This window comes from Phacochoerus africanus, chromosome 2 (genome assembly GCF_016906955.1).
Source record: "Phacochoerus africanus isolate WHEZ1 chromosome 2, ROS_Pafr_v1, whole genome shotgun sequence".
Taxonomy (NCBI): domain Eukaryota; kingdom Metazoa; phylum Chordata; class Mammalia; order Artiodactyla; family Suidae; genus Phacochoerus; species Phacochoerus africanus.
Genome location: NC_062545.1, coordinates 131,086,842 through 131,110,449, shown reverse-complemented (window position 1 = coordinate 131,110,449; position 23,608 = coordinate 131,086,842). Strand labels below are relative to the sequence as shown.

General features: G+C 45.0%; 1 protein-coding gene across 5 annotated transcripts in view; it reads right to left on the bottom strand.

Annotated features, from left to right (window-relative positions):
* Positions 1-2,224: 2,224 nt before the first annotated feature.
* Positions 2,225-23,608, bottom strand: part of VPS39 (VPS39 subunit of HOPS complex) — a 51,643-nt gene continuing 30,259 nt past the window's right edge. For 3 of the 5 annotated variants that reach the window (XM_047766607.1, XM_047766608.1, XM_047766611.1), the window contains 16 exons: positions 22,555-22,684; positions 19,859-19,927; positions 14,106-14,248; positions 10,166-10,309; positions 9,565-9,706; positions 9,338-9,424; positions 8,968-9,041; positions 8,531-8,629; positions 7,835-7,952; positions 6,960-7,088; positions 5,777-5,879; positions 5,503-5,548; positions 4,441-4,590; positions 4,131-4,265; positions 3,785-3,876; positions 2,225-2,978 (listed from right to left, as the gene is read on the bottom strand). In XM_047766607.1, the coding sequence (XP_047622563.1) occupies positions 2,903-2,978; positions 3,785-3,876; positions 4,131-4,265; positions 4,441-4,590; positions 5,503-5,548; positions 5,777-5,879; positions 6,960-7,088; positions 7,835-7,952; positions 8,531-8,629; positions 8,968-9,041; positions 9,338-9,424; positions 9,565-9,706; positions 10,166-10,309; positions 14,106-14,248; positions 19,859-19,927; positions 22,555-22,684 (1,737 nt within the window). In that variant the 3' untranslated portion in view covers positions 2,225-2,902. The remainder of the gene's footprint in view (positions 2,979-3,784; positions 3,877-4,130; positions 4,266-4,440; positions 4,591-5,502; positions 5,549-5,776; positions 5,880-6,959; positions 7,089-7,834; positions 7,953-8,530; positions 8,630-8,967; positions 9,042-9,337; positions 9,425-9,564; positions 9,707-10,165; positions 10,310-14,105; positions 14,249-19,858; positions 19,928-22,554; positions 22,685-23,608) is intronic. The other 2 variants (XM_047766609.1, XM_047766610.1) reach the window with 1 other exon arrangement.

Genomic DNA, 23,608 nt, shown 5'->3' with positions numbered 1-23,608 from the left:
GAGTCAGGATTGGCATCCAGTGCTCCTGATGGATGTGAGTGCTTTCTGGGCTGCATCACTACCTCTCCTGGAAGTCATCAGCCCCAGGCCTCCAGAAAGTTCTGCCTCTCAGTTCCGTATGTTTTTCATTCCCAGAGAAAACTCAGGATGCCTACAGACAGCTCCTGAGAGGGGACGCAGAAAAACCAGGTCATCATTTTGAAGCTGGCCAAAGTGGGCCAACACTTCTCCACTTCTCAAATGTCCCCAGGTCCCTCAAGCCCACCAGTTTCACCCCTTCCATGCCCCTCCCAGTCACTGTGAGGCATGAGGCCCTAATACATGAAATACAGGGGAAACAGTTTGGCTTAGGTAGAGCTGCAGTGGCCATAAGCACTTTGTGGTGCTGGAAATGTTCTATATCTGTGCTGTCAGTATGCTGGCCATCAGCCCCACCAGCTGTGCTGGACAGCAGAGATCAAGACACACATGAGTCCCCGATGTGGCTAAATGGGATCAGGGGCACCTCTGCAGCACCAGGATGCAGGTTCAATCCCCAGCCAGACACAGTGGGTTAAAGGGTCTGGCCTTGCTGCAGCTGAGGCATAGGCTGTGCTCGCAGCTCAGATTGGGGACTGCATAGACCAGGGGACAGCCAAAGAGGAGGGATAAAAAAGACACACATGACAGAAATGTTACACTGATTGTTTTCTTAGTCATTTATTCTTTTCAGTTTTTAAACTATCTCTCATTGTTATTTTCATTAAATCCCACAGGAAAGGGGAAAAAAAGAGATCTAAACAGGCTTGGTTTCTTATGTCAAGATGTTTATTATGAAAGATCTTTGTCAGCCCTCACTACAGAGCTTTCATCTCTAGCCTCTCCACATCTCTGCGGAGGGCAGAGTCTAAGGAAGGAGGAGGGCATCTGGGAAAACTGGGTCGTTTATGTATTCCAGAAGGGAAGGAAACACACATTCTTTACTGCTTCAAACACGTGTGCCACCCAGGAGGTGGGGGTGGGAGATAAACGGCAGGCCAGGCAGGCAGGGCACATGGGGCGGGCTGGCCTGATGATTCTGCTGCTGCTCCTGGAAGAAGCTCCGTCCAAGCTGGTACAAACTGGGCCCAGGGCAGCACTGCTTCTGGTGGAGGGTGTGACCAGTTGGGACATGGCTCTTGTGAAGCGCTGCCGAGCCTCCAAAACCTGAGCAGAGTCTCCCACTTCTGTGAGCGATGCCCTCACTCCGTCCCTTCAGACCCTCCATGGAAAGCATGCCTGGAAGGGGCCTCATCTACACACCACCAAATCAGGCTACAACACAGGCCCCAAACAGCACAGTGCTGTGGTTTAATAAGTATCTTGGCATGTCAAGGACAGACCACCAGAACAATGTCACTATTGGGTGCTGTCACCCATCCTCACTACCATTAAGGACAGTAGGGCAACAAGACGGTGAATGTGCAAAAGCCCAAGGAGGATGGCAGGCAGGGCCACTCTCCCTGGGTATCCTCAGCCTGCACTCCGAGCACCTCACAAGCACACCTGACATCATGTCACTGTCAGTTCCTGAACTGATTATTCCCTGTGCGTAGCAGAGATCCACCTATAATATCCCAGCACAATCCTCCAAGCCCTGTGAAACAAAGCTGGGAGCAATGGCCAAGACAAGCTGTAAGGAAGGGGGCTGTCACTGGCTGGAAAGAGAAAGGTGCCCAAAACACAGAGCACCCCCTCACAGCCTGACCCAACCTGCCCTGGGTGGCTGGTGGAGGAAGCAGGAGCTTGGGCAGATGTCAGCCGAGAGGTCACATACCCAGGGCAGTCCACCCTTTAAGCCACCATCACACTCAGGCCCAAGCACCTGAGAATGATGCTCTCCTAAGCTTCTAGGCACAGAGCATACCAAGGAGTCTATTTACAACATATCTGACAGTCAATGATCAATGTATCACCAGAGGAGTTCCCATTGTGGCTCAGTGGTTAATGAACCTGACTACTATCCATGAGGACAGGAGTTCTATCCCTGGCCTTGCTCATTGGGTTAAGGATCTGGCGTTGCCGTGTGCTATGGTGCAGGTCGCAGATGCGGCTCGGATCTGGGGTTGCTGTGACTGTGAAGTAGACCAGCAGCTACAGCTCCGATTCAACCCCTAGCCTGGGAACCTCCCTATGCCAAGGGTGCAGCCCTAAAAAGATGAAAAAAAAAAGTGTATTCCCAGAAATTGGGACCTCCTCTCGCTTCTCATTTGACCTTGTTTAAATTTATTAGTTATTCCCGGTGTCAGGAAAATGGGAGAGAAAGCCTGGGTAGAGCAGTGTCGGGAGGGATAGAGGAAGAAAATAAATAGAAAGAGGAGACTGGAAAATAAAAAGCCAGGTGGCGAGGCTGGTGGGGAGGACACAGGGTCAGTGACTACAAAGTGACCAGCATTACCCAGAGGATGAGCCGTTGGGCTTTTGCAGCCAGAAGAGCTCTGGCACTGCTTTCCTCATGGGACTCCAGGAAGCCGAGCTGAGGGCTCCGGTGAAGTCCTGCATGTATCTTAATAGAAAACTCTGAATAAACAACCCTGGGGTTACAAACACTTGAGACAGTTTCCTCACTCAGGTGATCAGAATGCAATGGCAGGGCAGCACCCGTTCCCACCGCCTCCTGTCCCAGCAGGTGTTAAATTCTCCAGAATTGTCTGTAACATAATGGTGTATAAGGTGTAACTAATCTCTTTTTCTATTAAAAATCTGGCAATGCCAGAACATGAGTCTGATTAATTCAGAGATGTTCCAGGGCGCAAGGTAGCCAGTAGTGTCCAAGTGGGGAGACACCAGGGGGTGGCAGCAGCCCCCGATTTCCAGGACTGGGGCCCATCCCTGCTCTGGGATAGCCAAGCTGTCCACTGCTTAAATCCTCGGCTTGTTGGACTCAGGTGTCGGCCGGGTTGACCTCTTTGGAGCAGAAGTAGTGCACGACCACTCCGTTGGGGTATCTTGCAAATGCACTGCAGGAAGGCAAAGGACCCAGGAGTAAGTGCTGCTTTAAGACAGGGCTACTTCTTCCTGGAAAAGGCACCTTACGAGGAACCATCCCAGACACAGCCCACTCTACCCACAAAGAACAGCCTGGCCCTCTCTGCATTTATATAGCCACCATCTCTGTCAACTATCCGACCAGAGGACGAAGTCCAGACCATTCGAGTGCATGGAGCTCTTACTGTCATCAATGAGCCGGCAGATGGGGCCAGCATACCAGCCTGGCTCAGCAGCAGCTCACTGAGGGCAGGCTGCTCATAAGAACAAGTTTCAGGTTAATTTTAAGAAGGATAGCAAGTCTTACTACAGAAAAGGACTCTTTCAGCACATTAAAAAAAAAAAAAAAAAAGACAAATCACTCTTCTTTCAAGGAAAAGGGATCTACTAGAGTATACGCCTTGAAATACAAGGATGCTGGCTCAGGCTTTTAGTCAAGTCATGAAGCAGCAGGCTGAAAGATCTTTTTATGCTCCTCAGAGGCATATCGTTAAAACACAAGGACTTCCTGCCCACAGCTCTCACACATCCACTGGCTACATCACAATGTTTAGCGGCCAGAGGGGAAGGGCATTAAGGACAGGAAGTCAAGAGCCCCATGCCATACATTTCAAGCCTTTAAATTCCCAAAGCCCAACCCCAACAGACAAGAGGGCCTTCCCTGCAGAGGCTCAAGAACTAAGAGTGGCCTGACAGCCAGCTCTTCAGTTCAAGGGCAGACATCCATCCTGGACATGACCTGCATCCCAGCTGCATCGCAGCTGTGGCTGAGGCTCACCTGTTCCCAATTTTCTTCTTACACACCATGCACACCTTCTCCTCTGTGATGATGCACTTCACCTGCTGGTGTAAGATCCGCTCCTCCTGGACCTGAGAGCAGAAAGGTTGGGGGAGAAGCCCCACTGTCCAGCTGGCAGAACAGAAGGAGGGGCCGGCAGCATCTCACCTCCCAGCCCACAGCGCCTCCCCTCACTGGAATATTGTGCCTAGGTGCCCAGCTGGTTACACCTAGGCTTGAGCTAAGGCGTAAAGGAGCACAAAGCTCTGCCTTTGTCTACAGGGAGCATGGTCCCCGCCTTGCCCCGAGAAGTCCAAGGCCACCCTTGAGCCTGGAGGACTCCTACCCTCAGGAACTCTGCGTGGAGAAGGTTCTTGAGGACTTGATTGAACCGTTTCTTTTGTGCATTCTCTTCCAAGACCTTTTCCAGAAAGATGCGTATATCATTAATCTGAGTATTTGCTGGCAGAAGATTGATGGCCTGGGGACGGGAAGAGAAAAGAGAACCGAGAAGGGAACAGGGTGAGATGAGATAGGAGTGTGACAGGAAATGCCTGACGTCTTGGAGCCCTCAAAACCCCAGTCCTTCCTCTGGCCAATCTTCTCATTCAATGATCCCTGAAAGCACCCTCCATCTCCCCAAAATAACTCCTGACCTTGGTGGTGTCCAGTTTGCTGTGGTGCAGCTCGAGAACCTGCAGGGCAGCCTGGAGGTTGGCTTGTGGCTCCAGCAGTTCCAGCTTGATTGGTCCCAGGCAGTGGACACTGGGGGGTGACAGGTACATCCGGAGCAGGGACAGGTACACCTGTCTCGTACAGCACAAGCCACACATGTCAGGCCAGCAGCGACCCTCCCAGAGCCCCCCAGTGTGACCACACCTCAAGGTGAGCCTCAAGTGCTAAAGGAACAGCTGTCGCGGAGCATTTAAAACTCATCACTTTCACCCTTTTAAAAAATGTAAAGGCAGTCGACTGAAGATGTCGAAAACTAAGGACCATGTTTTCCCTGAGAAAAAAATCAAATGCCTTGTATTTTGCATTATATGGTTGACAAAAGGCCAACCCTGCAAAATGACTCAGAGACCCCTCATTTTCTTGGGCTCTGAAGACTGAGAGACCCCACCATGTATTAGCAGGTGAGGGAGACCCCAAGACGAGATGCCATGTGTTCTGCTGGTACCTGTACCACAGCACTTCTCAGCCTGGGCACTCAACACTCTGGGCCAGGGAATTCTGTGCTGAGGCTGTTGCCGTGCACTGCTTAGCAGCAACTCTGGCCTCTACCTCCTGGATTCCAGCAGCAACCCTCATCCCCAGTCACTGGCCACCATGTCTCCAGATATTGACAGATCCACATGCAAGCTAGACAGAGCACACACGTGCACCTTATCAGAACCCATCAGCTGTTCCCTCTCACCAGGCGGACCACAGACTTTATTATACAAGTTGGGACTCTTTTGAGGGTCAAGGGGCAAAGTAGAAGTAATCACACAAGAGCAACAGATGTCAGCCAGAACCATTCCAAGAAAACCAGGACCATGGTCACCCTGCCTCTCCCTCAACACACACATGCAAAGTCAATCAGCACCTTGAGCTACTCACTGTCCTATCTTAGCAGTTCATACCAGGGTCAGCTGTGGCCAAACCAGAGGGGTCAGCTATGCTAAGAGGGACAGTGCAAGGCACACATGCTTCATGCAGCCAGGCTCACTACTTACATCTTTGTTGCCATCTTTGTTTTGGTCATAATGCTTGTGGCAATACCTGCAAGGGAGAAAGTGGCTATTGGACAAGGTCAAGTCTAGAGAGAGGACAGTGATGCTGCCTGCATGACCAGCCTGATGACAGCAAGACCGGGGGCCAGTTCCCTCTCCTCCTGCTGCAGAATGGAGGGGTGGCCTTCTTAGCTTCTCACACCTCTCATCTCTCTGGGGCGGGGGTATGGGCGGGCTCTTTTAGACCTTTGGGAGGTGGGTGACAGGGTCAACGTACTCTTCAGCCATCCTCGTGTCCTTCAGGATGTGGACATAGATGAAGAGAGCTTGTTCATGTTTCCCCATGCGTCCCAGCAAAAGAGCACGCTCTTCTAAGAGGCCTGAGGGGGGAAAAGGAGCATGTGTAACCATCCACCGTCAGGCAGGCCTAAGGCTAGGGGCCAAGCTATTAGAGCAATGGAAATTGGGGAAATACAAAATTGGAAAAAGTATTTTTATTAATTGGGATTTTTTTCAAGGAGAAAATTACTAAAATTTTTGTTTTGGGTGGGTTTTTTAAATTTTGGTTTTAAATTTTATTGAAATATTGTTGACTTACAATGTTCTATTAGTTTCAGGTATACAGCAAAATGATTCAGTTATATATATGTGTATATATATTTCTACATAGATATGTACATATTCTTTTTTAGAGTCTTTTCCATTACAGCTTATTATAGGATATTGAGTATAGTTCCCTGTGCTCTACAGTAGGTTAAAATTTTCAAAAGGGATGAGAGGAGGGAGCTATTTTAGGAGGTACTCTATCCCATCTTTTTTGTGATCACTCAATAAATGGAGTAACAACACTTGATGATCAGCCAAGTGCACAAGCATTTGTGAGGTACCAGGTACTTCAGTGAAGGTAAGAAGACCCCTGGTCTCTGCTTTCATGGAGCTTACGCATCAGACAGACAGGTGTCTTTTACAGACAAATTATGCCCAATTACAAAAACTGCTAAACCATGAACTTGGCCAAGAACATGTACTGAAACAATAAACAGGTTTCAACCTGGCTAACTATTGGTATGTGGTGCACACCCAAAAGAGACTCCTCTCAGTCATGGTACAAAAGTAGGCCTGCATCATGTGGTCTTGTTTCCCAGGCCTGACTTTGTGGAGGTCTGGGGAACCTCTAAAAGAGAAAGATCAGTTTCTTTGTTTTTGTGTTTTTTTTAGGGCCGTACCCGTGGCAGATGGAGGTTCTCAGGAGTTGAATTGGAGCTGCTGCTGCCAGCCTATGCCACAGCTCACAGCAACGCTGGATCCTTAACCCACTGAGTGAGGCCAGGGACTGAACCTGTGTCCTTATGGATGCTAGTCAGATTCATTTCCACTGAGCCACGATGGGAACTCCGGGAAAAATCAGTTTTTGCATCATCTTCTGTGAAAGTGGCTCTGGAACTAAGCCAGACACTCACCATCAAAAGGAAAATCACAGATGAGCCGGGCTGGATCATAGTAGCCAGAAATTTCCAAGAATAAGAGGAGCTTCCGTCGATATTCTCCCAGTTCTCCCTCTTCCTCACCAGCAGGGACTGGAGCTGTGCCTTTAAGGGAAACCAAGCTCAGGAGGCTGTGTTGGGCAGCAATGGGGGGAGTTATCAAGAAAAACAAGGGGGATGGGGTTCAGCGATGTCACCACCATGATTGGAAAAGGCCCCCACAGTGGTTTCCAACTGGCCTTCTCTTGGTTATAGTCTCTACATGGCCCCCAAACATCAGCTTGAGATTAAGAAAAAAAAAAAAAAAGAGCAAACAAACTACTAGAGAGGCACTCAGACAAACAAACCTGTTTCTTTTTTTTCTTTTCTTTTTTTCTTTTTTTTTTGTCTTTTTGCCATTTCTTGGGCCGCTCCCGCGGCATATGGAGGTTCCCAGGCTAGGGGTCTATTCGGAGCTGTAGCTGTCAGCCTACGCCAGAGCCACAGCAATGCAGGATCCGAGCCATGTCTGCAACCTACACCACAGCTCACGGCAACGCCGAATCCTCAACCCACTGAGCAAGGGCAGGGATCGAACCCTCAACCTCATGGTTCCTAGTCGGATTCGTTAACAACTGAGCCATGACGGGAACTCCAAACCTGTTTCTTATCAGTGCAGTTGTCACTCTGCAGACACATCTGCTCCTTCCCCATCCGCCAGGGGTGCCAGCCAAAGAGGCTCACATGTGAGCTCCTGCATCTTATGGGCTGGCTTCCCAAGGCACTTCTGGCCCCCTAGGCCTGCAGAGAAGGTCTACTTCCCTACCCCACGCATGGCACCCAGGGCCACCCCGCTTCCTGAGGACTGGTACCTGCAGGGAAGGACAGGAGATATTCCTTCATCAGACCTTGCACCTTCTCACAGTAAAGCTGGATCAGGCAGTTGTGGAACCGGGAGCCCGTCTCCTCCCAAACGTGGATGACATGTTCCTGAGGTGAGACAGAGGTCTGCCAGTACCCTCTGTGCTGGGACCCAGCCCAGCCACCCAGGTTCCCTCACATTTTTAAGGCCCAACAGGTCCCACCCAGACTGTCCCCTAATTAAGTTGCACAGATTACCAGGGGACAATCTTCTAAAATCACTAGGACATTTCACAATACAACCCAGCAATACCAGAAATTATGTGCTTGATTTCCAAACTAGGCTCCTTTATTAACTCTGCCTCATCATCCTCCAAATCAGCCCATATAATTAAAGTTAAATATTTGCATTCTGGTACTTAGGACTGACAGGATTGTCCTGTGGTCACAGTTGAGTCTGGTTGTACCAATGTGAGTTTGAAATGTTCTTCTCAAACATCTTTCTCTTCTATCCCTCTGTACATTACCTAGATTTAGGAAGTAGCATCAAAAAGGTCTCCTGGGACTCTGTCTTCAGAGGAGATTAAAAGAACCCTCTTCCTTACATCCCCTCCAATCCCCAAGGGACACAAACCCCAATCACTGACTCATGGAGTCCTGGATCCTGGCTTGGAAGATTTTTTAGTTCAGATCAAAAAATATCTTACCAGATAAGGAATAGCCAGACTCTTAAAATTCTCTATTAAGAAGCCAAGCACTCGGTCTCGTGGCAGAGACTCCACCTCTGGGAGGTCTTCAGTAAATATCTGTTGGAACAAAACCTGAGCTCCAGCAGCAGAACTATCTGACTGCAAGTCTTCCAAAGGCACATGTGCACCAGCGTAGAGGCAAGTGGACAGACAGTGTGGCAGGAAGGATGGGCATCTGCAGCCAGATAGTGTGGGACAGACTAGGTCACAGGTCTCCTGACATCTGTCTACCAGGGCTCTTCCCGCTCCACCTTGCTGCTGTCGCACGTTTCCCAGTCTTTGAAACACCAGAGAAGCTGCATGAATCCTTCCTGTCCCTCCACCACCACCACTGCCTTAGGAGAATCATGACCAACTGTGGTGCCAGATAAATCCAAGGGACCCCAGTGACCTACCTTCAGGCCATCCTCTGGAAAATCCCTCAGCACCCACACTGAGTAGGAAAAAATCAAGTGCAGGTTTTCTGTGCCTAGAGGGAAGAGTAAGACTTGTCAGCAGATGCAGCCCACTGCCCTGCCCTCAGGACTGGGAAGGCAGGTGCCTGTCCAAGCACCAGCCACTCAGGGCTGTTGGGCTCACCAGGCTAGCCACACACCAAGGGGCAGTCATGGTTCCACCACCGGGCAACTTTCACCCCAGCTGAGGAACTCAGTTGGGTGAACACAAGGGAGGGAGGGGACTGACCGGCCAGAATCAGGAAAGGAGAGAGATCGGGTCCCCCTGAACACAGCCCCTTCCCTATGCCTGCCCATCAGCTGGACTCACCCAGATGTTGCAGGTACTGCACTGTCCTTTCATGGCCTTTCAGAGGGGAATTTGCTTTCTTGGACTGGTCCACCAGCACCTGCAGAGCTGGCCATGAAACCCAAGAACAAGGTCATGAGCCCCTCCCAGAAGGCGCATCTCCACACAGGGTCATCACACCCCAGGAGGCATACCCCGTCAACATGCAAGAGACCCTCCCCATCAAAGAAACCCCGTCCCCCAGCCACCTTTCTCGTGGAGTCCCTTCTTCTCATACAGGATGATCAGCTCGCTGTACTTGTGAGCCTTCTTCAGCACGTGCTCACTCTCTTCGATGTGGCAGTGATTGTTCTCCAGGCGCAGCAGGGGAGCCACCAGGGCCACGTTCGTCTGCAGTGGAGGCAGGACTTCAACAGAAACTGCTTCCCGGGGAGGCTCACCCTCACCCAGCCCTGGCCCACTTCCAGAAGGAATGTATGATAAGCAAGAGAGAGCAAACCACCCTCTTAGACTATGGTAGTGGCCTTACAGCATTTATGCTCTTTCACACAATGTGATAAGTGTTTTTTTTCCAGGGGCAAGGGGGAGAACAGGGAAGTTTTCTTTGGGGAAATACTGTCCCCTGTTCACCTTATAGCACTAACCTGTCTCAGCAGAGGAGATCAGCCTAATGTAAGATTTTGGGTCAACATCTCACCTTATCCCCTCAATTCCAAGAAGCTCACAGATGTCAGGCCAAGAGGAGGTGGTTCCTGTCATCAGGACTTCACTCTTACTAGTGATAAGGACCCCAGAGTGGCACCTTCCCAGTTTCAGTGACTGGGGGATTGTGGGGACCTGAGAACTCACGTGCAGGTAGCACTTCAGCAGCGTGGTGTCAATGATCTGCAGCAGCTTCTTCTTGGATTTGATGGTAGGCGTGCCTTCCATGAGCGGGGAGGTGCTAGACTGGTGATCAGAGTCATTCAGCTTCTTCACCAACTGGCTTCGTTTCTGCCAAAGACAAAAATGTGGGGTCGGGAGCTCCCTTCGTGGCTCAGTGGTTAATGAACCCGACTAGGATCCATGAGGACACAGGTTCAATCCCCGGCCTCACTCAGTGGGTTAAGGGTCTGGTGCTTCTGTAAGCTGTGGTGTAGGTCGAAGACACGGCTTGGATCTGGCATTGCTGTGGCTGTAATGTAGGCTGGCGGCTACAGCTCCAATTGGACCCCTAGCCTGGGAACCTCCATATGCTGCAGGTGCAGCCCTAAAATAGCAAAAAAAAAAAAAAAGTGGGGTCAAGGGCAGGACTATATCTTCCTGTGTCACCTACCAGGCAATTCCAAAGTCCTCCAAATTAGCTCATACCTTTCCACCCTGATCTCACGTTGGCATCAGTTTTTATCAGGGATCAAAACAGATGACCACCAAAATGCCAGATGCAATAATAACTATTTACTGGTATTTATTACCCTCCAGGCACTTCATGTATTTTCGTATTTTAAACCTAAGGCAAATGCGGGTATTATCACCCCCATTTTATAAGTGAAGAACCCAAAGCACAGATGTTAAAGGCACCTTGTGAGTAACAGAAGCAGATTTCAAATTATGGCCAGATTCTAAAACCCCTGTTCTTTTATTTTTTTAAAAAACTACTTTATTGAGGTTTAAGTTATACACAATAAAATGTACCCTTTAAAAGTATACTATCAGATGTGTGTTGACAGATACATACACCTATGTAACCATCACCCTAATCAAGGAACAGAACCTACCCCAGAAAGTTCCCTTGTGCGCTTCCCAAAGAATTTCACCTACTCCTTCCTGCACTGATCTGATTCCTATCACTAGAGATTCCTTTTTCACCTATTCTAGAACTTCATATAAATGGAATCATCTAGTATGTACTATTTTGTGTCTGGCAATGCCCACGGTCTTACTTGTTCTACCATCTCTCTGGCACAGTGTCAGTACCAGTTGCCTTCACACATTCCAAGCATCAGTGGAGAAGGCTGGGAAAGAATATATGCTGGGAGTCCTAAAGTTAGGATACTGGAAGTAGGAGTTCCCATCCTGGCGCGGTGGAAACGAATCTGACTAGGAACCATGAGGTTGCGGGGTCGATCCCTGGCCTCGCTCAGTGGGTTAAGGATCTGGCACTGCCATGAGCTGTGGTGTAGGTTGTAGACATGGCTTGGATCCTGCGCTGCTGTGACTGTGGAGTAGGTCCAGTGGCTACAGCTCCGATTAAATCCCTAGCCTGGGAACCTCCAAATGCTGCAAGTGTGGCCCTAAAAAGCAAAAAAAAAAAAAAACCCAAAAACTGGAAGTAGAAGGTATTTTGTGATGCCACACACTTGGGAGACTTTCTGCCTCAGGAATCTTTTTCACTTGGCACATGGGCTGTGCAACATGCAAAAAGAGGCGATATTTGTGTGTTCCCTGCAGGCTGCCAGCCACCCCTGGAGCCCTATGTTAAGGAAGTGCCAAGGCAATGGATGCCTGATTGGATCTGTGGGACACCCACCGAACCACTGACCCAGAAGTAGGTGGTGGGAAGCCAGCTCACAGTTCTCTTGTTTTTTTCTTTTTAGGGCCGGACCCGTGACATATGGAGGTTCCCGGGCTAGGGGTCCAATCAGAGCTACAGCTGCTGGCCTATACCACAGCCACAGTAACATGGGATCAAAGCCGCGTCTGCTACCTGTACCACAGTTCATAGCAACACCAGATCCTTAACCCACTGAGCAAGGCCAAGGATCGAACCCGTGTCCTCATGGATACTAGTCAGGTTCGTTAACTGCTGAGCCATGATGGGAACTCCCCAGCTCACAATTTTCTCAGGCCTATCAGGGGGAAACCCTCCAAAGCTTTGTAGAATACTTATGGGAAAAGTTAACAAGTTCTCTGACTCTGAGTGGGTGCAAATAATAACAAATAAATAATAGCCTTCTGCACAGAAATTTAGGGTTCAGAGGCTTCAATGGAGATATTAGTTTCAGTGCTGCCTGAAAATTTATCTGCCCATAACAGTAAATTGAAAATAACTTAAGTCTGAATACTCTCCCTAAAAAAACATGTCATAGAAGAATATTTAATGATAGGAAAGGACTTTCCTAACATATGGCTGAATGTTTTAAAAGTAAGCTGCATACAGCAGAAATTGGCACAACGTTTATTATAAATCAACTATACTTTAATAAAATTTTTTTAAAAAGCAAGCTATATAGGGAGTTCCTGTCGTGGCGCAGTGGTTAACAAATCTGACTAGGAACCATGAGGTTGCAGGTTCGATCCCTGGCCTTGCTCAGTGACTTAATGATCCGGTGTGGCTGTGAGCTGTGGTGTAGGCTGCAGACGCGGCTCGGATCCCACGTTGCTGTGGCTGTGGCATAGGCCGGCGGCTACAGCTCCAATTGGACCCCAGGCCTGGGAACCTCCATATGCCGAGGGAGCGGCCCAAGAAATGGCAAAAAGATAAAAAAAAAAAAAAAAGTAAGCTATATAATGATATATAATTTGATATTCATTTGTAATAAATAAACCAAATAAATAAATACACAAAAACTATTCACAAGTACATACGAAATTCTGGAAGAATAACAGTAGGAAAACCTTTTCTTTAGGTGGTAGAGTTACAGGTGATTTTCATTTTTGTTTCACACCTTTCTGTGTTTCCCAAATTTTCTGCATAGAGGAGGTATTTTTTTCCAAAAATACGTATGTTCCCAAAAAGTTTGCTTAAAAAAACTAATTCTTAGGAGTTCTCATTATGGCTCAGCAGGTTAAGAACATGACATAATCTCCATGGGGATATGGGTTCGATCCCTGGTCTTGCTCAGTGGGTTAAGGATCCAGCACTGCCACAAGGTGTGGCGTAGATCGCAGATGTGACTAGGATCTGGTGTGGCTGTGGTGTAGGCCTGCAGCTACAGCTCCAATTTGACCTCTAGCCTGGAAACTTCCATATGCCACAGGTGCAGCTACAAAAAAACAAAAACAAAAACTAATTCTTTTCTATCAACTAAACTTCTCTCTTTTGGGGAGATCCCATTGTGGCTCAGTGGGTTAAGAACCCAACATTGCCTCTGTGAGGATGTGGGTTCAATCCCTGGCCTCACTCACTGGGTTAAGGATCCAGCATTGCCATAAACTGCAGTGTAGGTCACAGATGCACGTCAAATCTGGCTTTGCCCTAGCTGTGATGCAGGTCCTAGCTGCAGCTCTGATTTGACCCCTGGCCCAGGAATTTCCCTATGCTGCAGGTACGGCCATAAAAAGAAAAAAAAAAAAAAACTTCTCTCTTTTTAGTTCCTGTGGTAGCTTAGTGTGAATTTACCAGGAACTGAGTGTGTTTCCTGGTATTAGGATTTTGCAAAAAAGAGCTCAATACTATTGTTAAAAAGGGAGATAAAGCAGAACAAAAAGACCCCCACGCCCATCCTAGATTCTACAGCATTCATTTTTGGAAGACCTGTGGCATTATGGAAGGCCCTCAATTCCCTCCCATAGAGAAGCAGGTACTGGAACCCCCAGGTAAACTCTTCCATACATTTCTTTTTAAAATTATAGTTGATTTACAATGTTGTGCCAATTTCTGCTGAATAGCAAAGTGACTCAGTTATACATATATATATATACCCATTTTTATGTCATTTCCCACCATGATCTATCCCAGGAGATTGGATACAGTTCTCTGTGCTATACAGTAGGACCTTGTTGTTTACCCATTCTAAATATAAGTTGTTTACCCATTCTAAATATAATAGTCTGCATCTACTACCACTCACTTCTATATCATACCTACCTGTGTCAGGTAGTCAATCAGAGCTAAGTGAGCCTTCTCCAACTCAGCCCCAGAGAGCACAGGCAGCGGGTTAGGATACTGCAGCTGCTTCCTGTAGTCTGTGGGTAGCAGGTCTGGGTACAAGCCCATCACATGGGTAGGATCTACATGGAAAGTAAACAGGATCCCCAGAAAAAACACAACAATTTGAGGATAAACCAAAACAAGATTATTACTACAGCAAAATAAGTTCCAGACTGATTATTTAAAAGGAATGACTCAAGTTCATACAAACTACAGCTATACACATATATTTTAAGTATTATTTATATGTATATTTCACTAAAACATCTCAAAAACGGCATGACTCTATTTCAAGACATACACAGAACTGGAATTGAATATTCATTATCTCGCTAAAAGCAAGAGAGAAAAAAATTTCCCAAAGAAAAATTGATAAGACACTGAAGTTGAAAGATCAAAAGGCTAAATAATTAAAAAAAGATGTCAAAAAAGGAACATAAGTAAAACAAAAGGACCAGGAAACAGGCTACAGAATATATTTGAAGCATAAAAGACTAATAGGTTGACTATATAAAACAAATTCACACAAACTGTTTAAAAAAAAAAATTTCATTTGATTAATGGACAAACTAACAAGAGAAGAATATAAGTGGGAAAGTGTTCTGCTACATCATTAATCAAAGCACTATGTATTAAAAATGTCAAAGGTAACATTTTCATATGCATTTATTTTTTTATTAATTAATTATTATTTTTTGGGTGGGCATACTCACAGCATGCAGAAGTTCCTGGGCCAGGGATCAAACCTGTGTCACTGAAGTAACCAGAGCCACTGTGGTGACAACACCAGATCCTTAATCTGCTGAGCCACAAGGGAACTCCTTTATATGCATTTAATTAAAGTTATTTTTATATAATACTACCCAGTGCTTGTAATAGTGTGAAAATGAATCACTCTTATACTGCTAAGGCAAAAATATGGATACCTCAATCAGGAAAAAAGCACTCAGACCACTTCTAAGAGTTTATTCTCAGAAAACAATCCAAAGATGAGAGGGCATGGGAAGTGGGGTCAGTGCACCCAGGGAAACCACGAGCTCACACTACTCCAGCTCTAGCCATTCCATAAGGTAGCCCTAGCAGCACTTAGCACACCCCTGGAAACCCCCAGCCAGCCAGCAAAAGCTGGCCAGCATATGCCATCTACACATAGAATGTTCCAGCACAAGTCCACACCTTCAAAACTAGGAGAGCTAACTGTTTTTACCTAATTCATAAAAACACAGAAAGTCAAACAAAACAAGGAGACAGAGGAGTATATTCCTAACAAAAGAACAAGATAAAATCCCAGAAATAAAAACCTAAAGAAACAGAGATAAGTAATTTACGGTAAAGAGTTCTAAGTAATGTCCATAAAGACGCTCAACAAACTAGGGAGGACTATGGAGGAATACAGTTAAGAACTTCAATGAAGAGTTAGAAAATATGAGAAAGAACCAATCAGAGCCGAAGCATACAATGACTGAAATGAAAAATATACTAGCAGGAATCACAGATTAGATGATACAGCAGAACACATAAAGGATCTGGAAGACAGAACAGTGAAAATCACCTAAAGAGAACAGCAAAAAGGGAAAAAAAATGAAAAATTATAAGGACAGTTTAAGGGACAACTGTAATGTTAAGAGTATAAACCTTCATCATAGGGTTCCCAGAAGGAGAAGGGAGAAAAGGGCAGAAAACCTACTTAAAGAAGTAATAGCTGAAAACTTCCCTAACCTGTGGAAGGAAAAAGATATTCAGGTCCAGGAAGTATAGAGAATCCCAAACAAGATGAAGTCAAACAGATCCAAACCAAGACATATCATAATTAAGATAGGGAAAGTTAAAAATAAGGAGAGAATTTTAAAGACAGCAAGAGAAAAACAACTGGTCACACATAAAGGAACCCTCATGAGGCTATCATTTGATTTTCCAGCAGAAATGCCAGAGGGGAGTGACATGATATATTTAAAGTGCTGAAAGGAAAAAAAACAAAAAAAAAATTACAACCGAGAATACTCTACCCTACAAGGTTACCAGTCATAATTGAAGGAAGATAAAAGAGTTTCTCAGATAAGTAAAATCTATTAGTTTACCATTGCTAACCAGCCTTAAAAGAAATGTTAAAGGGTCTTCTTTAACTGGAAAAGAAATGGCCGTAACTAGAAGAAAAAAGTATACGAAAGAGGAAAAAAAAATTCTCACTGGTGAAAGCAAATATATAGTAAAGGCAGTGGAGCAGCCACTTTAAAAGCTAAGAGAAAGGTTAAAAGACAAAAGTCATAAAACCAACTATAGGAGTTCCTGTTGTGGAGCAGCAGAAATGAATCTGATTAGGAACCATGAGGTTGAGGGTTCGATCCATGGCCTTGCACACTGGGTTAAGGATCCAGCATTGCAGTGAGCTGTGGTGTAGGTTGCAGATGTGGCTTGGATCCCATGCTGCTGTGGCTGTGGTGTAGGCCGGAGGATGTAGCTCTGATTGGACCCCTAGCCTGGGAACCTCCATATGCTGTGAGTGCAGCCCTAAAAAGAAAAAAAATAAAAATAAAAATAAAACCAACTATAACCACAGTAAGTAGTTAAATGATACACAAAGTGAAAAAATGTAAAATATTATGTCAAAAGCATAAAACTTAGGAGGAGAGGTAAAAATATACTGCTTTTTAAACAAGCAAATATAAGCTTAGAATAAACTGCTAATTTACAGACAGAAACATATGAACCTCATGGTAACCACAAACCAAAAACCCTACAATACCAAAAAATAAATAGATAAAATAAACCAACAACAAAACCCACCAAAAACAAACAAGAGAATGGAACCCAAACATAATACTAAAGAAAATAAACCATAAGGGAAGAGATTAAAAGAAGAAAGGACCAGAGAAGAACTATAAAAACAACCAGAAAACAAATTTTTAAATGGCAATGAGTACATACCTATCAATAATCACTTTAAATGGACTAAATGTTCCAATCAAAAGACATAGGGCAGCTGAATGGATAAAAAAACAAAACCCATATAAATGCTGCCTCTAAGAGACACAATTCAGATCTAAAATGCAAAAGGAAATACAAAAAATGAAAACGAACAAACAAAATAAGCAAAAGGACAGAAAAGACAGTTCACGCAAATGGAAATGAAAAGAAAGCTGGAGTAGCAATGCTCATACCAGAAAAAGTACAGTGGGTTTTTTTTTTTTTTTGGTCTTTTTGTTTTTTTAGGCCCGCAGCCGCAGCATATGGAGGTTCCCAGGCTAGGGGTTGGAGCTACAGCTGCCAGCCTACACCACAGCCACAGCAACGCAGGATCCAAGCCCCATCTGCAACCTACACCACAGCTCACAGCAACGCGTGGATCCTTAACTCACTGAACTAGGCCAGAGATCAAACCCACAACCTCATGGTTCCTAGTTGGATTCATTGCCACTATGCCATGACAGGAACTCCCAGAAAAAGTACATTTTAAAACAAAGATGTTAACAAAGACAAAGAAATTGACAGTAATACAATAATAGCAGGGGACTTTAATACTCCACTTAGATCAATGGATAGAAAATCAGTAAGGAAACAATGACCTTAAATGACACATTAGACCATATGGACTTCTTAATATATATATACAGAACATTCCATTCTCAAACTGCAGAATACATATCCTTTTCAAAAGCACATGGAACATTCTCTAGGATAGATCACATGTTCAGCCACAAAACAAATTTAAAATTGAAATTATATCAAGCATCTTTTCTGACCACAAATGTATGAAACTAGAAACCAATTACAGGAAGAAAACTGGAAAAAACAGAAATAATCAAGATTAAACAACACTCTAGTAAACAACCAATGAGACAGTGAAGAAAGTAAAAAACAGAGATAATCAAGATTAAACAACACTCTAGTAAACAACCAATGAGACAGTGAAGAAAGTAAAAAGTATCTCTCAAACTATAAAAATGGAAACACAATTTTCCAAAATCTATGGGACACAGCAAAGGTAGTTCTAAGATGGAAGTTTATAGCCACATAGGCTTATTAAACAATCTAACTTTACACCTAAAGGAACTAGAAAAAAAAAAAAAGCCCAAAGTTACCAGAATGATGGAAACAATACAGACCAGAGCAGAAATAAATGAAATGGAGACAAAGTAAAACAAAACCCTAAAACAAAACAAACAAAACCCAGAAAATGTCAATGAAAGTAAGAGTTGGTTCTTTGAAAAGATAAACAAAATTGATAAACCTTTAGCCAGACTCATCAAGACAAAGAAAGAGAGGGCCCAAATAAATAAAATCTGAAATCAAAAAGATATTACAGGAGTTCCCGTCATGGCGCAGTGGTTGGCGAATCCGACTAGGAACCATGAGGTTGCGGGTTCGATCCCTGCCCTTGCTCAGTGGGTCAAGGTTCTGGCGTTGCCGTGAGCTGTGGTGTAGATCGCAGACGTGGCTCGGATCCTGCGTTGCTGTGGCTCTGGCGTAGGCTGGCAGCTACAGCTCTGATTTGACCCCTAGCCCGGGAACCTCCATATGCCGCGGGAGTGGCCCAGGAAATGGCAAAAAGACAAAAAAAAAAAAAAGATATTACAACTAATTCCACAGAAATACAATCAATAAGTGACCATTATGGGAGCTCCCATCGTGGCTCAGCAGAAATGAATCTGACTAGCATCCATGAAGATGCAGGTTTGATCCTTGGCCGTGCCATGGATCTGGTGTTGCCATGAGCTGTGGTGTAGGTTGCAGACATGGCTCGGATCTGGCATTGCTGTGGCTGTGGTGTAGGCCAGCAGCTACAGCTCGAATTCATCGCCTGGCCTGGGAACCTCCATATGCCATAGGTGCGGCCCTAAAAAGACAGAAGTCAAAAAAAGAAAAAATAAAGAAAAAATTTAAAAGTGAACTATTATATGACCTTGCAATTCTAGTTCTAGCTAATTATTGAAAGTAAAAACACTAATTTAAAAAGATAAACGCACCCCAATGTTCACTGCAGCATTATTTTTTTGCCAAGATATGGGAGCAACCTAAGGGTCCATCAATAGATGAATGGATAAAGATGTACTATATATTTATGAATGGGATATTAGTCATAAGAGAGAATTAAATTTGCCATTGGCAACAACATAAATAGACCTAAAGGGTATTATGCTAAGTGTGACACATTCTTTAACATGAATTAGCTCACGTGCAACTGGTTAAGTGGGAGAATGTTGTCAGTATGAGGCAAAAGCTGTATTGGTTGGTAAGCAATTTTCCCCAGCCTGTTAGTATTTTGATGTGACCAGGGACAAGTATTTTCACAATTAAAGAGAAACCTTAACTATACAGGGAGACCTAAAGAGCTGAAAATCCTACAAAAGTGCCCTCTTTTAGTTCAGTAGAAGCTAGTTAATTAGCAGCTTCAAGAACCAGTATACTTTCTATGAAGTTAAACCATCTGGGGAAGATGAGAATTAAAATGAGGCAAAGATGTTCTCCCCATATTAACTGTTTGGAGGTCTCACAAAGGAGTCTATGCCCAGGATCGGATTTTTTTTTACTCTGATGAAACTAGTTTTTATTAGAAGAAAATATTCTCAAAGATCTGTGTCTCAAAGGAGAAAGCACAGCCCCAGGGTTTAAGACTCTAAAGGACTATCATTACCAACACCAGTCGAAATTTATTTTAGGAGGATAATTATTTTTATTAGTGTTCCACTTACAAAGTTGTCTAGGTTTTCCAAGGTCTGCTCCAATGTTATTCTTCCCATAAGTCCTGTTATTTTTCATATCTGTTATAGAATATAATGTGCAGGACCACATTCAAGCATTAAGAGTAAAAAATGCCTTTGCGTCAATACATATAAAAAACGGTGCCATATGAATATCCTGGCCATTAGAAAGGGATCCAGCCTCCCTACTGTAAACAAACAAAGGGATATTTTGTTAAGATATCAGTCTCATGTGTCAGGATCAGCCTGTCACTAGTAATCTGATGATCTCTGGACATATCAAGAATATCCACTTACAGAACCTAAGGACCAGACCTTAGACTGAGGTCAGTCAATGGAGGTGCTGCCCAAGAGAACCAGTCAAGAGCCAGCTGCCCCCGGATGACATCACCACCAGCACACACCTCCCGCCACTGGGAAGGGTCCACTTGTGCCTTATCTTCCGTACTAGACTGCTCTTTGAAAAGCACAATTCCTGTCTGCTTACTGTTGCTTGGGGCCCAGCAGAGTGTACTGCACCCTCTGAGAGCTCAGTATATATTTGTGGAATGAATAAATTAAAAGGCAGTAGCTTCATTAGGATTGACCTAAAAGCTTTATGATTGAAGTTCAAGTGTTGTCAGTACATGGGAAAAGGACCAAGTTATTACAGCAGGTCTAGCTTATTATGCCAGTGTCTTCCCAAAGAGCTGATGGCACACTGAAGACAAACGCTCCAACTAAGTTCATTCTGAGGAAGGATGCCAGGTATTCATGGATTTTAAATTATTCAGCTTCCATCCCCCTTCTTAAGAGGAACCTATTTCTTTTTGGTGAGCTACCCCTCCTACACCACATGCCATCTTGGTGGGAGAACAGTCCTAGGCACTTACCTTGGCCTTCAGAGGCAAAGGAGAGCCACAACCTTTTTCCCCACCCCTAGTACAGTCAGAGGTAGTGAGACCATGACCTAGTCCCAGCCAATCGGATACCCTTGATCTTGAAAAAGTGATTTAAGGTTGACAAGCAGTATGGCACACACCAACATATATCCAACCCTACACACTTCTTTTATGCAATGATGATAATCCTCCAAGAGCTGGGGTCTATGCTCCCATGCCTTGAACTTGGAAAGCCTTTTTAAATCAACAGAATATAAGAGAAGTAACCATCATAAAAGGCACTGAGGCTTCCTGCTTGGTCTCTTGGATTGCTCACTCCAGGAAAAGCCAGTGATTCTTCATAAAGACATTCAAACAACATTATGGAGACACACCCTTGGACAAGAAGTGAGGCCCCCAGTCCACAACCAGCACAAACTTGTCAGCTATAAGAGTGAGTCCTCTTGGAAGTGGATCCTCCAGCCTAGTCAAGACTTCAGATGAAGGTAGCCCAGCCAGCAGGTAGTACAACTGCAACTACATGAGAGCCCAAACAAGAACTGCCCAGCTTAGCCCTCAAATTCCTAACTAACAGATACCAAGAGAGATAACAGATGATTTATTTTAAGCCACTAAATTTGGGGCTGATGTTTGATAGCTAAGACAAACTGATGGGGAGCAATTTTTATTGAGGATGAAACAACAGGGGAGGTAGTAGCAGTGACAGCTAAGGAAGGGGCTGTGCCAGCAGAGGACTGCCCCTGCTGTCTTGGCTACAAAGAGATTACTGTCTGGCTCCCTGTTTCCTGCTGGGAGGGCCTCCAGAGTAACCTTGGGTTCTATCATTCCCAAGCCTGGTCCCCCCCCCCCCTAATTTTGAAGGCTCCTCCACTTGCCATTCTCCTAATATTCCAAGAAACCATACTTGATTTAACCAGCTACTGCTTAACTGATCAGAACTGGTCTCCACTGATCACAACCAAGAACCTTCACTGATAAAGGGAGTTTCCATATTTTATTACTGGCCAAGGTCAAGGGAAGGTAGAAAAAAGGCGAAACAAAGAGGAGGAAAAAAGAGGAGAGAAAGATATAGAGTCAAGCCAAGTATATATATAGCTTGATCTATAAGCAAAAATGGAATATACTCAAATGAAAAATTTAATAATAACAGCAAATACTTACCTGGCATTTATTAAGTACCACACACTGTTCTAAGCACTTTACTGATCTAATCATTTTACTTAATCTTCACAGCAACACTATGAGCTGAGTAGTACTACTTGCCCCGCCTTGCAGAGCAGAAAACTGAAGCACAGAGAGGTCTAATAACTCTGCCTGAGGTTAAGCAGTCTGACTCCAGAGCACCTGTTCTCCACCACAACGCTCTAATGTCTAGACAGTTTTTAGGACACTGAGAAAAGGAAAGGCTTTGCAGCACCACCCTATGTGGCTCTCAAAAATGAACTACTGTTGAATCCTACTAAGCTTAGGTCGGTGACTTTGGTCTAGAAAAGCATTCAGAATCTACTAGATGATCAAACACACGTACACTGACTTGACTTTGTTACCTTCCTTTAACGGCAAGAGCAAAACATCCCAGAAAACTGGAGGTCTGGATGCATAGGTGAGACCAGAGACTGTAACATCGGAACTGTAAATATGTAGCCACGTGGCCACCTACAGGATCCTGCTATGTACGAGGATCAATTTGGCTGAGTGTAAACTTTCCCCATTCTCGGAAGTCTGGCATCATTTCTCCCTGTTCTTTCCAGTTTCCCCTCCCTCGAGGTTTAAGTTCCTTATCCCAAGGCCGTGCCCACTTGTTACCTGTGCCAAGCTTAGCAAAGACCTGCATGGACTCATCAAAACGCTTCTGGCAGAAGAGGTTGAAGGCATACAAGTTCTTGATGTGATGGATCTGTTGCTGCTTTTCACTGTCAGAATCATCCTTCATTTCCTAAAAAGAGAGTAGAAAAGGTAAGAACTCATTCACTCAACCACTATGTATCTGCATTTACTAGGTATCAGACAGTATCTAAGGCCATGCATATGCCACAGTGTACAGAGCAGTCCCACAGCTCTGCCCTCACAGACTGCCCTTACGTTCTAATCATAAGTAACTAGGCAATCAAAAGACAACAGGGTTTCTACAAAATATCTGACCAGTATTCCTGAACACTGCCAAAGTCCTGAAAAACAAGAAAAGACGAAGAAACTGTCATAGATCAGGGGCACTAAGAACCCATGACAGCTAAATAAATACAATGTGATTTCTAAATCTGAACCTGGGACAGAAAAAGGGACATTAATGCAAAACTTGGTAAAGTCTGAATAAAGTCTAGAGTTTAGTTCAAAAGCAGAAAATCAAAACAAAACAGGGAGAATGATGATGGAAGCGTATGGGATAGGTATTCAGTCTAGTCTGAGTGGTGCGTCCAGGAAGGCTCCCAGGAGGAATGTGAGATACAGAGGACATGCTGGAGTTGGCCAGGCGAGGACAGGGAGGTGACAGGCAGGAAGAGAGGCCAGCACATCTGCCAGGCCCGAAAATGTCAGAGAACAGGGCATGCTCAAGGAATGAAAGACATTTAACATAGCTGGCACAGTGGGGAAAGGTCCTGTTCAGAGTAAAATCCAAATAGATACAGCTGCTTATTATCTGTTTCTTCCTCTAACCTTCCTCACCCCCAACCCCACATCCTTTTCAACCAACCTTTACAACACATTTCTTCCTTCAAAATGTCTCTCCATATGTTCCCTCCCTTTCTTTTCTGTTCTATTGCCGTCACCCTAATCCAGACCACCATGAGCATGATGTGGCCGCGCCTGGGCTGAGGTCTGCTTGGTGCTTTAAAGGCTCTCAAAGCCTGGGGCAGCCTCC